Genomic DNA, 16,500 nt, shown 5'->3' with positions numbered 1-16,500 from the left:
AGTAATCAAAATTATACATAAAATGCCTCTTGTGCAAACCTCTCTAAAATATTTTATTCACGAGATGTGCTCATCACTGGTTGGGTCTACATTTATTGTCCACACTTAATTGTTCCGGGGTGGTGGTGATGAATTGCATTCTTGAATTATTGCAGCCTGTGGTGAAAGTGCAACACTGCTGGTAGGTGAGCAAATACCAGGGTTTAGGCCTAGTAACATGGTGTGCGCTAATTGGAGGAGAGTTTGGATGTGATGTCGTTTCCATGTGCCTGTTGCCCTTGTCCTTATGTGTAGTAAAGGTTGGAGGTTTGGAAAGTGCTTTGAAGGCATGGTAAGTTGCTGTAGTACATCTATCTTGATGGCACTGCACACTGCACTGTGAAATGTAGCTGCAGAGAATAGTCTGATGGGACTGAATCTAACTGATATTCACTCTGTGCATTTGTTATCCACAATGGTGTTCAACATGGAGAACTGATTCAGGAGTGAGCTGGGGAAGGTCAGAACACAGCAATCAGTGGGACATTTCCTTGCCCATGCTTGATTGAGAAAAGGATAATGGGGCAATAAAAACCAGAATGAATTTTTCAGTGCAAAATGCATTCTAGGCAGTTTCTACTTTATTGAATATATCCCATTGTTGCAATTGTACTGGAACAGCTGACTAGATGTGCAAGTTTTGGAGCATGTTTTTAAGGATGCTGTGAAGACTTGTGGCCTTGGCTGTGTTCAGTGCACACAACTGTTTCTTGCCATCACCTAGAATGAACTGAACTGGCTGAAGACTGGCATCTATGATTGGGAGACCTCAGGAAGAGGCCAAGATGGATCACCCACTCTGGTTGAAAATGACTGCAGACGCTTCAGCCTTGATTTTTGCCTTCTTGTGCTGGACTCCCCTATTGCTGAGGATGGGTACGCTCGGGAAGCCATCTTCTTCTGTTGCTTGTATCATTGTCCTCCTTCAAAACTTATGTAGCAGTACTAGACCCTACTAATTTGATCTACTGCTGTCTCTAAATGCTGCTTCCATTGTTTAGCATGCATGAAATCCCACGTGGAAGCTTCATCAACTTAAAACCTCATTTTAATTTACATTCAGTGCTGGGATTCTTACATGTATTACTAGACTCCTCACTGGACTAAGGTTGGCCCCTGGCTTAATGCAAGGCTAGAATGAGGGATATGCCAAGCCATGAGGTTACACAGTGGAATACAATTTTGTTGTTAACGATGATCACTACACCTCATGGATGCTTAGTTTGATCTGTTAAGTTTGTTCTGAATATATCCCATTTAGCATGGAGGAGTTTGTGGCACAACACAATGCGAGTGCATTTTCAGTGTGAAGATGTGACTATCGCCACAAGGACAGTGCAGTGGTCACTTCTACCAATAGGGCATCATGGGAAGGTGCACCTGCTGCTGGAAAATTTGAGGAGGAGGTGGTCAAGTAGGTTTTCCCCTTGTGTTGGTTCTCTCACCACCTGTTGCAACCTTAGTATGACATCTATATCCTCCAGTACTCCACCAGGCCATTAGCAGTGGTGCTACCGAGTCATTTTTAGTGATATATTTTAAAGTCCTCACCCAGAGTACATTGTGCTATTGCTATCCTCACTGTTTCTTCAAAGCAGTGTTCATTATGGAAAAATGCTGATTCATTTGCTGAAGGAGATTATCAGCAGGAATTTTCATTGCCCATGTTTGACCTGATGCTCTGAAGCTTCATGGGGTCCAGAGTCAATGTTAAGAATTCTCAGGGACATTACTTCCTGACTATATACTGACCTCTGGTCAGTCTATCTACTGGTGTGTGAAGGGTGTTTAAAAGGAGATTCTTTAGAGGAGGATATTAAGACAGGGGCAATAACCACTTAAAATTTCAATTCTGCAAAGTGAAATATAGGACAGAAAAATTAAAACATACAAGTGTCCCTGGTAACAAATGCTAGACAATCTAAAAAAGTGCATTCAGGTACCAGCAGGTTGAATTATCTTAATTACAGGATAAATCTGTTTTGAAAGCCATCATGACAAACTGCAAAAGGTAAATCTACAATTTTATGGTTGGCTTTATTTCTAATGAGAACTGACTTTGGCCACTCCTTTAAGAGTACTAACTACTACAAAGTCATTCTAGATTTAAAAGTTTGCCCTTCCTTCTAATTATCCATTATGCCGCTTCAAGGCACAAATAGGGAAGCTGCATTGCCACACCCAATAAAAGCCTAAACACAAGGGATGAGATCATCCTAACCATTGTCAGTGTTCCAATGCGCTGTGCAAAATGGAATATCCTGCAGACTTTCAAAACCTGTAACAAACACATTATACCAAAGACACTCAGGTCAGATGCTGTGAAGAAAATAGAGTTTGTTTCTGATGTGGAGCCATCAACAGAATGGTCCACACCTGAAACTTCCACTTGTCTATTGGTTCCTCAAATACTTCCTCAATTGCTCGGTTTCCAACATTTTATAAAATATCTTCAATGCCTAATTGACTTTAGGTTCCAAACCATTGTTATATGAATAGTGAATATAAAAATAAATTTACTGTAGAACCTCACAGAATAAGCAGCTTTGAGATATCATCCAACTATGGATTTTAAAATGGTGGCAGCATTGTCTGAGATTTTTTTTAAACTGCAGGCAGCAACTCAATCTCAAAATTCAGATAGCTACTTTGTCTCGTCTCGGAATCAATATGCCTGTCTCAACTCATTGAACGTTATCAACAATTGATACCACTCCCTTGCGCTTACCCCAGACCCCTACATTTTCTTTGTCAGTATATATCAAATTCCCCTTCGAAAGGTACTACTGAATCTGCTCCCGTTACCTTTTTGGGTACACTGCATCTCGTGTTAAAAGATATCTCTCTCTGATTCTTGTGAATTAGCTAAAATCTGGGTCCTCTGGCTACTGGCTTTCCCACTGCTGCAAACAACTATTCCCCATCTACTCGATCAAAACCCCTTAATTTTGAAAAACTCTACAGAACCTCCCCTTAACCGTCTCTGCTCGAGAACAAACCCAGTTTCACAGTCTCTCCACACATTTTGTAGTTTTAACATTTGAAAAACTGAAAGCAGAAAAAAGTGATCAGGGTCCATTCCAGATTGCTAATGGCAACTCCTACTGGAAGTGTGTACGCATGGACACAATGAGAGTAATGGTGAACCAATAAAGACAAAAATACTTGTTTTGAGACAAATAGCCTACTGACATTGATTGTTGATACTTGTGTATAAATTGGCAACATCTGGAACCAATACCAGATGACTGGTTTCCTGGAACCCTGCATTAGCATGGAATCATACATTTTCAACGGAAATTAAGAGAAAACGTAACCAGAAAATATTAAACCAAAAAATAGTGCTAAATTAGTACAGATTACTGTCACAAACAGAACCAAGAGGAATGCTCTGCAATCATAGCTATAATAAATTAACTGTTTGCTACCAAAGTACTTCAGCAATATCCTCACCTTGCAACATGCTCCTGTAGGCAGTGTCTGTAATGGCATAAATGTGAGGTGGCAACTCATGTCGCTTTTTTCCCTTGTACATCTCAACAATCTCCTCCGTGTAGATAGGCAGATTTTTGTATGGATTGATCACCACACAGAAAAGACCTGAGTAAGTCTAAAAACAATAAAGACAAAGTTAAACACCTTTTACCATTACTGTATATTATTTATAATGAGGGCTGTAGAGGCTGGGTAGTTAAGTATATTCAAGGTTGAAGTAGACAGATTAATCAGTAAGGGAATCAAGGGTTATGGCGATAAGGTGGCAAAGTGTTGAGGATCATCATATCAGATCAGTCATGATCTCATTGAATGACAGAGGAGATTCAATGGGCCAAATTGTCTCCTTCTGCTCCCACACCTTATAGTCTTATACCATACTTGCATATTTTAAATTTAAAGAGGTACTTAAAAGGCAACTGCTAAACTTGGAGAATAAGGTTAAATCCGTGTCTCTTTTAATGTCTCTAGGTTTATCCAATGAGCACCTGAACCACAAATGTCCCACATTCAACCTCTTGTTAAATTAATCTCAACTGCAGTAGTCATCACAAGGGCTGTTGTTCCTTATCACCAAATATAACAACCATCGCCAGAAGTTTACATCTGTAAATGCTAGTTTCTCTCCTGATAGATGTTGGCAGACCTGGATTTTTTCAGCTTCCCCTCTGTTCCTGTAAAGCAGGGTTAGGCTCAATTGCAACAATCCCTGCAAATGTATAGTTCACTAAAATTCATCAGTGATGATAATACATTGTTTACGATTATTTGGACATGGTAATTGGAGAAAAACTGGTTCCCATGTATCTTAAGCAAGAATTCAATGCCTAGAAGGATGCAGACAAACTAAGTTCAACAGAAAATGTAAAATGCAGACCTAAATTCAATCAATTTACATGTAAAAACAGTCTGAAACTTTAATAATGCTGCTCACAATTGTTTTAAATAGGCAATGGAAATGGATCAATTTCACATGAGCAGGAATTCAGAATCCAACATGGCCCTTATGGTCAGCCAATGGTTGGAACTGGCCTGTACTGCCTCCAAATTTGGACTTTGTACAAGATCCATGGAGGTAGGAAGTTTTTTTTTCCCCCTTGGGACCCAAAATCTGTTTAACCATTAACCTGAAACATTTCTCTCTCTGCAGATGTTGCAGAACCTGAGTAGTTCCAACAATTTCTGCTCAATTCTGAATTTTCAGCACCCATAGTAATTTGCTTCTGTAACTTTTCACACTGATCTGTAGCTTTGCTTAGTCACTCAAATGTTGAAAGGGAATTCATGGCTGCTGTGTTTAGAGTCTATCATTGAATTAAAGAAACCAGACTTGTGATTCTACAATACAAACAGAACTACACTTCAAAAGTACTTTGGAACATTCTTAGGTTGTAAAGGATGCTGCATAGATGCAAGTTTGTTCTTGTTTCTTTTATTAGGATAAGTGCCTTCAGCCAGTTCAGATACCTGCTCACTCTCAAGGTTAACATTTCACTACATCACGTGGTCAAGACTCAACATGTACTTAAATGCCTTCAGGACTGTGGTAAACAATGTAAACAATCCTGTGCAACAGAATTGCATCCCATTGCAAAACTCACCAGGTAAGGTTTCATGCCCAAAATATTTCAAAGTAACCAAGTTTGGTTTCAAAACAATTATCCAAACGCCAGACCAGCTGTTTTCAATTCTCCTACAATACAATCTCTAATGAAATTAATTGAAGACTTTGGTTCGCTCTAGAGGAAGGACACTGATGTTAAAAACCAAGTTCTTCATGATCCACAGCCAGTGCCATACGCGAGTGTGGCTATGATAAACCCATTCAATATTCCATTATTACACCAAGACTCCTACATGCACAACTTTATCTTAAAGGCAGGTACTAGAGAATACCCAGCATCTGAGGAACTGTAAAACAATGCTTGAAAGCATGTTTATCCTTTAAGCCCCCTGAAGGGAAACTACAAAAATAATTTTACTCAAGTTAGAGGTATTTTATAGACAAATACACATGGTCCTAAAACTAGCAAAACGTTGAAGCTTACAAAGCATTTATAGTTTATTTGGCAATGCAGCCAAGATTTGTCATTTTGAATGGAATATCAAGTCAAATACCCGAGTTGAAAATTTAGGAGACCATGATCTATGACTTTAAAGCCATCATATGGTGGAAAAAATGTAAAAGTAAAATTAGCATTACTTGGTTCCCCAAGGTTCAGTCAAAAATAGATTTACTGAGCCACCCAAATAGCAGTGTTCCAGGTATTAAGTAAAGCAGTAGATGATATAATTGATCAGTGCTTGTTAGTGAAAAAGGTACAACCCTCATTTCCTTTTCCTCATCAGAATCCAGTGACCCATGGTGTAATGTGCATTTGTCTTCGATTACAAGTGAAAATTGTTATTTTGATGAAGTAGTGGTTGTATCAGTAGGAACACTCCCAAGCAAGAATGAGTGACTGCAGAAAGGGTGAGGGGAAAAAGTATACAGTGTTAGTGCTCAGTTTTGTGTAACTTCCTGCGAATGAAAAAGGTAGTCATAATCTTCATTCTATTGTAGGGACATAATAAAGACGCAGTAATGCAAGGTCAGATGACATGAAAACAAGGAAATCACAATTATTGCATCCTTTTCCCAAATCATTAGTTTGGAATTTATTATGTACATATACACTCGCAAGATCACTACCAGAGGAATAATAGGGAAAGACTATTTCAAATTCAGCCCACTGCTCATGGCAAGTTTAATCAGATGTCTGAGTGGATCTTTGTAAACTATAGTTTCTTGTCACAGGTATTCATCCAGTTGATCTCAACATTAGAACATAGAACATAGAACTGAAGTAGGCCATTTTCCAAAAGCCATATTTTTATTATCTCATCAATATTCACCTCATTAAACATATTCATTTATTGGACTGATTGGCACCATTCATAACGTGCCCACAATGCAGAGGGGAACACCCGAATGGACATTTGTTTAAATCCCCCTCTGCACAGCTGAGACACCTTTAATTTCACAGCTGACAAAAGATCCTTATTCTGCCCAGCAACAGCACGAAGCTGCATTTTAAACCGGCCCTTGGCCAGAAGATCGGGATATCTGCGAGTCAAGACCCGGCAGTGGGATATATGGCATAACCGTACTGTCAATAAAATATTACGGGAATAAAATGGCCAAGGCAGGCAAAGAAACTTAATAAACCAGGATAAAAAGAATAAAAGATTAGATTAAATCCCCCTACACAGGACAAAATGACATTAACACCTAATCTCGCAAGCATAGAATACAGACACAAAACATCAGAGGTCGATTTAGATAAGGGGACACATCGAGAGGATAATGGGAACCATATTAAAACACCGGGGCAAGAACAGGCAGTCCCATTAACACGGACACACACCATACAGATGCAAATTGACAAGTCTCCCAGGGAACTTCCTGACCAGACAGGCCACTTTTTAGGTATTGTAAAAATGTATGAGCAAATGTTCCCGCTCGAATTTGGATTCCTAGAAATATCCAGAGCAAATGTGTAACTATTGAGATCAACGTGGCCAAGCCACTGTTTCTGAGCTGGCTACGCGGTTCTCCCTGGGATCCCAGTAATTGTACAATAAAGAAAAACGCTTTGAATCTTGCCTTGCAACTCGACCTCCTTGAATGCACTGGTACAAGGGATTTTTCCCTACAACAGAACAGTACAGCACAGTACAGGCCCTTCGGCCCACGATGTTGTGCCGAACCTTTTCAAAACCGAGATCAAGCTATCCCACTCCCTATCATTCTAGTGTGCTCCATGTGCCTATCCAATAACCGCTTGAAAGTTCCTAAAGTGTCCAACTCCACTATCACAGCAGGCAGTCCATTCCACACCCCAACCACTCTGAGTAAAGAACCTATCTCCCACCATGAACCTTATAGTTATGCCCCCTAGTAACAGCTACATCCACCCGCGGAAATAGTCTCTGAATGTCCACTCTATCTATCCCCCTCATCATCTTATAAACCTCTATTAAGTCGTCTCTCATCCTCCTCCGCTCTAAAGAGAAAAGCCCGAGCTCCCTCAACCTTTCCTCATAAGACCTACGCTCCAAACCAGGCAACATCCCGGTAAATCTCCTCTGCACTCTCTCCAATGCTTCCACATCCATGTTATAGTGAGGTGACCAGAACTGCACACAATATTCCAAATGTGGTCTCACCAAGGTCCTGTACAGTTGCAGCATAACCCCACGGCTCAAACTCCAACCTCCTGTTAATAAACGCTAACACACTATAGGCCTTCTTCACGGCTCTATCCACTTGAGTGGCAACCTTCAGAGATCTGTGGATATGAACCCCAAGATCTCTGTTCCTACACATTCCTCAGAACCTGATCTTTGACCCTGTAATCCGCATTCAAATTTGTCCTACCAAAATGAATCACCTCGCACTTATCAGGGTTAAACTCCATCTGTCATTTTTTGGCCCAGCTCTGCATCCTATCAATGTCTCTTTGCAGCCTACAACAGCCCTCCACCTCATCCACTACTCCACCAATCTTGGCGTCATCTGCAAATTTACTGATCCACCCCTCAGCCCCTCCTCCAACTTATTTATAAAAATCACAAATAGCAGAGGATCCAGCACTGATCCTTGTGGTACAGCACTGGTAACTGGTCTCCAGTCTGAAAATTTTCCATCCACCACCACCCTCTGTCTTCTATGAGATATGATGTGGAAATGCCGGCGTTGGACTGGGGTAAACACAGTAAGGAGTGTAACAACACCAGGTTAAAGTCCAACAGGTTTATTTGGTAGCAAACGCCACTAGCTTTCGGAGCGCTGCTCCTTCGTCAGATGGAGTGGACATGTGCTCTCAAACAGGGCACAGAGATACAAAATCAAGTTACAGAATACTGATTAGAATGCGAATCTCTACAGCCAACCAGGTCTTAAAGATACAGACAATGTGAGTGGAGGGAGCATTAAGCACAGGTTAAAGAGATGTGTATTGTCTCCGGACAGGAAAGCCAGTGAGATTCTGCAAGTCCAGCAGGCAAGCTGTGGGGGTTACTGATAGTGTGACATAAACCCAACATCCCGGTTTAGGCCATCCTCATGTGTGCGGAACTTGGCTATCAGTTTCTGCTCAGCATTGTCTGTATCTTTAAGACCTGGTTGGCTGTAGAGATTCGCATTCTAACCTGTATTCTGTAACTTGATTTTGTGTCTCTGTGCCCTGTTTGAGAGCAGATTTCCACTCCATCTGACGAAGGAGCAGCGCTCCGAAAGCTAGTGGCGTTTGCTACCAAATAAACCTGTTGGACTTTAACCTGGTGTTGTCACACTCCTTTCTATGAGATAGCCAGTTACTTATCCAATCGGCCAAATTTCCCTCTATCCCACACCTCCTTACTTTCTTCATGAGCCGACCATGGGGGACCTTATCAAACGCCTTACTAAAATCCATGTAGATGACATCCATTGCTCTACCTTCATCGACACACTTAGTTACCTCCTCAAAATATTCAATCAAATTTGTGATGCAAGACTTACCCTTCACGAATCAGTGTTGACGATCCCAGATTAAGCTGCATCTTTCCAAATGGTCGTAAATCCTATCCCTCAGGACCTTTTCCATTAACTTACCGACCACCGAAGAAAGACTAACCGGCCTATAATTACCAGGGTCATTCCTATTTCCTTTCTTGAACAGAGGAACAACATTCGCCAATGCATCTTCCCTCAGAACATCTACCTCCTCCCGCCTGTATCACACTCATTCTCAAAAACATGGCCCCTCTCCTTGGTGAACATTAAAGTGAATATTTTTCTTTTGCTTAGATGATTTAACAATTATCAACTGGAATTCTCAACTAACCATTAAAATGAAAAAGTAAGCCAGAGATGCAGTGTAGATCTCTGCTAATCTTGATGTCACAATGAAATAAATTATCCATTGCTGGTCTTTGCTCCTGCTTGTATGGAAGGGAACAAAATTAAATCTCTTAAAGTCAACAGCAAGCTTTCCCATCAACTTTATCACATTCCTTTGTAGCGGCTCTGGGCTATCCATCTTTTAGCAAATAATGCTTCTAACTAAACTGAAAAGCTGAAGCTTTTGTTTTACCATTCTTCCAACACCAGGAGTAGTTTTGGTATAATCTGAAAAAAGGATTGCACAACAATGGTCCAAAATTAATTTCAAATGTCCTGAACTTGGCACAGTTTTTCCAAACAAATGGGATCAGAATGTTTCTGCAACTAAGCAAATGTTTAAAATTGGGAATACATACCATCTGGCAAAAAGGTGACATTTTGGGTGAAGACCCACCCCCAGTCACTTTTTTTTTATGTGAAAAGGATTGCCTTTCATTTCTAGCAATTTGTATTTATTTCAAGTTCATGCAAATTCCACTATGAATAATAGACAATACTGAAGCAAATAATAAGTAAATAGCAAGGAAACTACAACATTTGTTTTTATGCTTAACATGGGAAAGTGAGCTTGCACACAAAGTTGCCAGTTTAAACCAAGTGTCTACATTTCAGATATAACTCTATTCTGACCCAGAGTACAGTAAACACTACCCTAGGATTCAATGCCAAGCATAGCATACGGGCAAGCCATGTTGACCCAGAAGGTTATAGCTTTGAACCCTCCTCTGTTAACAGACTTGCCAGCAACCACATTACTCTGACCTGTCTCAATGTTCACTGAGGCAGCAAGAGGGGATATAGATTGTGATAACAATTCTGGATTAATCGATTCAGCTTCCAGGCAAGTCATAAATCAGCAATTTCTCGAACAAAGAACAGTACAGCACAGGAAACAGGCCCTTCGCCCCTCCAAGCCTGTGCCGCTCACTGGTCCAACTAGACCATTCATTTGTATCCTCCCATTCCCAGACTGCTCATGTGACGATCCAGTTAAGTCTTAAACGATGCCAGCGTGTCTGCCTCCACCACCCTACTTGGCAACGCATTCCAGGCCCCCACCACTGTGTAAAAAGCGTCCCTCTGATATCTGAGTTATACCTCGCCCCTCTCACCTTGAGCCCGTGACCCCTCATGATCGTCACCTCCGACCTGGGAAAAAGCTTCCCACTGTTCACCCTATCTATACCCTTCATAATTTTGTACACCTCTATTAGGTCTCCCCTCATTCTCCGTCTTTCCAGGGAGAACAAACCCAGTTTACCCAATCTCCCCTCATAGCTAAGACCCTCCATACCAGGTAACATCCTGGTAAACCTTCTCTGCACTCTCTCTCTAAAGCCTCCACGTCCTTCTGGTAATGCGGCGACCAGAACTGGACGTAGTACTCCAAATGTGGCCTAACCAGCGTTCCATACAGCTGCAACATCAGACTCCAGCTTTTATACTCTATACCCCATCCTATAAAGGCAAGCATACCATATGCCTTCTTCACCACCTGTGCTGCCACCTTCAAGGATTTGTGGACTTGCACACCTAGGTCCCTGTGTTTCTATACTCTTGATGGCTCTGCCATTTATTGTTTAACTTCCCCCTACACTATTCTTCCAAAATGCATCACTTCACATTTATCTGGATTAAATTCCATCTGCCGTTTCTCCGCCCAATTTTCCAGCCTATCTATATCCTGCTGTATTGTCCGACAATGTTCATCGCTATCCGCAAGTCCAGCCATCTTAGTGTCATCCGCAAACTTGCTGATAACACCAGTTACACCTTCTTCCAAACCATTTATATATATCACAAATAGCAGAGGTCCCAGTACAGAGCCCTGCGGAACACCACTGTTCACAGACCTCCAGCCGGAAAAAGACCCTTCGACTGTTACCCTCTGTCTCCTGTGGCCAAGCCAGTTTTCTACCCATCTAGCCACCTCTCCTTGTATCCCATGAGCCTTAACCTTCTTAACCAACCTGCCATGAGGGACTTTGTCAAATGCCTTACTGAAATCCATATAGACGACATCCACGGCCCTTCCTTCATCAACCGTTTTTGTCACTTCCTCAAAAAACTCCACCAAATTTGTAAGGCACGACCTCCCTCTTACAAAACCATGCTGTCTGTCACTAATGAGAATGTTCCGTTCTAAATGCGCGTACATCCTGCCGCTAAGAATCCTCTCCAACAACTTCCCTACCACGGACGTCAAGCTCACTGACCTATAATTACCCGGGTTATCCCTGCTACCCTTCTTAAATAACAGTACCACATTTGCTATCCTCCAATCCTCAGGGACCTCACCTGTGTCCAATGAAGAGACAAAGATTTCCGTCAGAGGCCCAGCAATTACATCTCTTGTCTCCCGGAGCAGTCTAGGATAAATGCCATCAGGCCCTGGGGATTTGTCAGTTTTAATGTTACCTAAAAAACCTAACACTTCCTTCCTTGCAATGGAGATTCTCTCTAACGGGTCAACACCTTCCTCCGAGACACTCCCAGTCAACAAGTCCCTCTCCTTTATGAATACCGATGCAAAGTATTCATTTAGGATCTCCCCTATTCCCTTGGGTTCCAAGCATAATTCCCCTCCATTGTCCCCGAGAGGTCCGACTTTTTCCCTGACAACTCTTTTGTTCCTAACATATGAATAAAATGCCTTAGGATTCTCCTTAATCCTATCTGCCAAGAACATTTCGTGACCTCTTTTTGCCCTTCTAACTCCCCGTTTGAGTTCTTTCCTACTCTCTCTGTATTCCTCCAGAGCTCCATCTGTTTTCTGGACCTAACGTACGCCTCTTTTCTTTTTGATCAGATCCTCAATTTCCCTGGTTATCCACGGCTCTCGAATCCTACCTTTCCTATCCTTCCTTTTCACAGGCACATGCTTATCCTGCAGCCTTATCAACTGTTCCTTAAAAGACTCCCACATGCCAGACGTGGATTTACCCCCCCGAACAGCCTCTCCCAATCAACGGCCACCAATTCCTGCCTAATCCGGCTATAGTTAACCTTCCCCCACTCTAGCACCCTACCCTTAGGACAACACTCGTCCTTGTCCATTACTATCCTAAAGTTAACAGAGTTGTGGTCACTATTTTCCACATGTTCCCCGACCGAAACTCTGACGACCTGACCGGGCTCATTTCCCAGAACTAGATCCAGTATAGCCCCCTCTCTAGTTGGGCTATCTACATACTGTTCCAAAGAACCTTCCAGTACACATTTTACAAATTCCTCCCTGTCCAGACCCCCAGCCCCAAGCACCTTCCAGTCTATACCAGGGAAATTGAAGTCTCCCACTACAACAATCCTATTTTTTCTGCACATATCCAGAATTTCCTGACATATCTGTTCCTCCACTTCCCGTGGGCTGTTGGGTGGCCTGTAGTACACCCCCAGCACAGTGATTGGACGTTTCCTGTTTGAGCTCCATCCACAGCGACTCATTTAGATTAAACTTAATGATTAAAATCTTCAAATGGAGAATATTTTACTCAGCTTTTCATCAATTCAAAATTAAAACCACCATTAATTTTCTGAGATTTGCTATTTAACTTGACTAAACACAGGGCAGATAATTTGGTACACTTTTACTAAACTCTATTTGAGAACATTGAACAGGAAAACACTAAACTTTCAACTCCTGATTAATAGTCATTGAACCTTGTCCAAAAATCCAAACTTTGGACATCAGACGAGAACAGGAAGCATAGCTTAATTGATGCATTTGTCTCTCCTCTTAGAGAATGAGGTTTATGCTACTTGTGCAAACCACGCACGAGTTGCTGTTTTCAGAAAGGCACAGAATTATTCAAAAGGAAATATGGGAGACAGGACTTGGTCCCAGGTCTCAAAATTGCTATGGATGCCTAGAGAAGACATCTAAATTTCCTTCCCTCAAATTTCAAAATAATGTAGCCTTTATAACAAAAGAAATTGCAAAGTGCTTACTGCAGCAGTAAACATCTATGGCAAGACATTTAATTTACCACTTGGCAATTCTGGCAACCACTCAACTAAATCCATAATGCAGTTATCCCTCAATTTTGTTCAACAAACTATTTGATCCCCAGAATGTACCCCAGCAGCTGGAGTCAACAGGATGCAAGCTGAGCTGTTCTGCAATCAGTATGTTTATGAAATGTTTTTTCCTTATTTCTTTACAGCCGCCCAACAGTTTATTATTCCCTACTAACACACATCTTCCTGTTCATATTTTTTAAATTAACAGAGCACCCATCATCCAGAATCTGATAAACTAGGGATAAGCAATTAACTCCTGCTCACAGCCAGAGTGGTCCTAACTATGATTCTAACTAATCTGAAAATGAGATGTGAAACTTACTGTTAAACCATTCAGTCTTGAGTGCAATGCAAATGTTTCAACAGTGCCCATGCAAAAACCTAAGAGTTTTACAGAAGTGTCTGAAGGTTTAATAGGTAATCATCATGGATTTTTCTTTCCTGTTCAGGCATAGGATCATACAATAATCAAATTTCAGGATAGATCAGCTAAGTGCAAGTTTGAGGTCAATTTTGGTCCAATAAAGGATATTTCAGCAAGTGTGTAAAGATGAAAAGCCAAGTACAGTGGCAATCCAAAGGGATCTACATACACAAAAGATTAAAATGCAGCAATCGCGTACAAAACAAAAATCAGTATCTTTCAAGAGCCAAAACAGAAAGGAGGAAGTTACATTACAGCTTTGGGTAGCGTTTAGACTACAGCTGGTGTACTGTTTACATGTCTAGGCACCACACCCAAGAAATAGATAGGCCACGGAAAAAGTGCAGCACAGATTCAACAGAGCATTACCAGAGCTCCAGGGGTTAAACTATGAGAAAGTAAGGAGTTGTATGCCCTGGAATATAGAAAGAAACGGGCGATTTGCTTGAAATTTTTAGGATTTTGAAAATAAGGAAAAGAGAGAAACCTTTTTTGCTGGTGGAGGATTAGGGGACATAACCTTCAAGTTAGGGAGGTCATTCAAGAAAGGTCAGAATAGCTTCTTCACACAAAACAATGGTATAAAGTGGAACCTTGTCTCCCCAAAAAGCAACAGATGCTATCTCAATTTATAATTTTAAAGCTGTGATTGAGAAATTTGTTAGCCAAGAGTATTAATGTATATGGAGCTAAGGTGGATGGATGGAGTCAGAATACAGATCGACCATGGCCTCAATAAATGGCAAAACATGTTTGAAGGACTGAATGATCTACACCTGTTCATCTGTGTACTGTACTGCATATCTGAAATCTTTTAATCATCGTATTCTGAACATCTGCTTGACTCATAATTAATGAAAATTAGTAGACTGAAGATGCACTGTTGATATAGCATTGACTGCCATATAATGCTAGTTAGTCCTTGGCATGCTAGCGAATGGGCCCATGTGTCGCAAATGCCTTTCATAGGATTGCACAGAATATGCAGCACAGGAACAGAACATTCACCCCAACCAGTCCAGGCCAGTGTTTATGTTCCACTTAGCTGCATCCCATCTTTCCTGATCTAAATCTATCATCCCCCGATGTTTGTCTAGTTTCTTCACAAACACATCTTATTCCCTTTGCTTCAATCACATTTTCACCACTGGCTGTACCGAAAATGATTCCACAGGAACAGGAGGCCATTCAGCCCCTCGACCTTTCCCTTTCAATCAAATCATGGCTGACTTGTATCTCAAATCCATCAACCCATCAATATGGTTCCATACCTTTTACACCCTCACCAAACAGTGGGGGAGGTGGTGGAGGAATAAAAAAAAATTCAGATGCAGCGATATGAAAGGTTTTGCACCAGAAGGGATAGTTGGGGGGAGGGGACACACACGACTGGATGGAGATTGCTCACATGATTTAAAAAGCTAGTGCCATGGGGTCAACTGGATTTGAAAAGAACTAGGGTGTTGTAGAGAATGGAGGGGTAATCTGCGCATGGGAGCAGAGGGACTGAACAGGCTATGGAACTTTAAGCAATGGCTTAAAAGGAAAAGAGAGAGAGGTTTAGGGAGAGAATTCCAGAGCTTAATGCCCAGACAACTGAAGGCACAGCCACCAATGGAGGAGTGCTGGAAATCAGGAGATTGTGCAAGGGACCAGAATTGGAGGCACATTGCGATCTTGGAGGGCTGTAGTATTTCACCAATGGGTGCTAGCTGTCAATTTCTTGATATTTGAGCTGGATGCAGTGGGTAGCACTTTGTGTTGTGGATTCAAGTCCCACTCTAGAGTCTGGAGTGATCAGGTCTGTCACCCAAGTTGATGCACCAAGTATACCGCCAGGCGCATCTTTTGACTGATAAAAGCTGTACTTGGGCCAAAATAATTCCAGGCATGCATACAGCAAGTAGGGTTACCCACTAGAAGCTGAGTGGGAGACAGACTTTTACTTGCAGTTTACAAAATAATGAAGATCCATGACCATCTTGCAAAGTTGTAGTGAAAATGAATACTATGCAAGATTATCTGAGCCATGAGCAAATTGACATAAAGTAAACAAGATTAGAGTTGAATGCATGGCTCAAAGATTGGTGTGGGAGAAATGGGTTCTGATTCATTGGGCACTGGCACCAGTACTGGGGAAAGAGAGCCACACCATTGATCGGCATTCTCCTGAACGGCACTGGGACCAACACACTGGTGAATCATATAACTAGGACTATAGAGAGGGTTTAAAAGTAAATAGTGGGTCGAAGGCTTCACATGAGGGAAGATCTAGAGTTAAAGAACAAGGCAATAGAGCAGTGCAGCAATGTGGGTAATGATAACCAGTGTAACAGGAAGGGACAGAGTGTACAAATACCAGAGTGCACCAGCAGTTAGGGTCAAAGTAGGGAAAAATGGTAAAACAACAGAATTAAGGGCTCTTTATCCAAGTGCACACAACATTCACAACAAGATGAATGAATTGATAGCACAAAAAATAAATATCATATGGTAGCCAATACAGAGACATGATAGCAAAGTGACCAAGATTGGGACCCTGACATTCAAGGGCATGTATCGTTTCAGAAGGACAGGAAGAAAGGGAAAGGAG

The 16,500-nt window shown here is 41.5% G+C and overlaps 1 protein-coding gene across 2 annotated transcripts in view; it reads right to left on the bottom strand.

Annotated features, from left to right (window-relative positions):
- LOC144509159 (myosin-9-like) overlaps nucleotides 1-16,500 on the bottom strand; it is a 169,074-nt gene that overhangs the window by 105,853 nt on the left and 46,721 nt on the right. For both annotated transcript variants that reach the window (XM_078237578.1, XM_078237579.1), the window contains exon 3: nucleotides 3,493-3,649. In XM_078237578.1, coding sequence (XP_078093704.1) covers nucleotides 3,493-3,649 — 157 coding nt within the window. The remainder of the gene's footprint in view (nucleotides 1-3,492; nucleotides 3,650-16,500) is intronic.

Source organism: Mustelus asterias, chromosome 21 (genome assembly GCF_964213995.1).
Source record: "Mustelus asterias chromosome 21, sMusAst1.hap1.1, whole genome shotgun sequence".
Lineage (NCBI taxonomy): Eukaryota > Metazoa > Chordata > Chondrichthyes > Carcharhiniformes > Triakidae > Mustelus > Mustelus asterias.
This window is presented reverse-complemented; position numbering and strand designations above follow the sequence as displayed.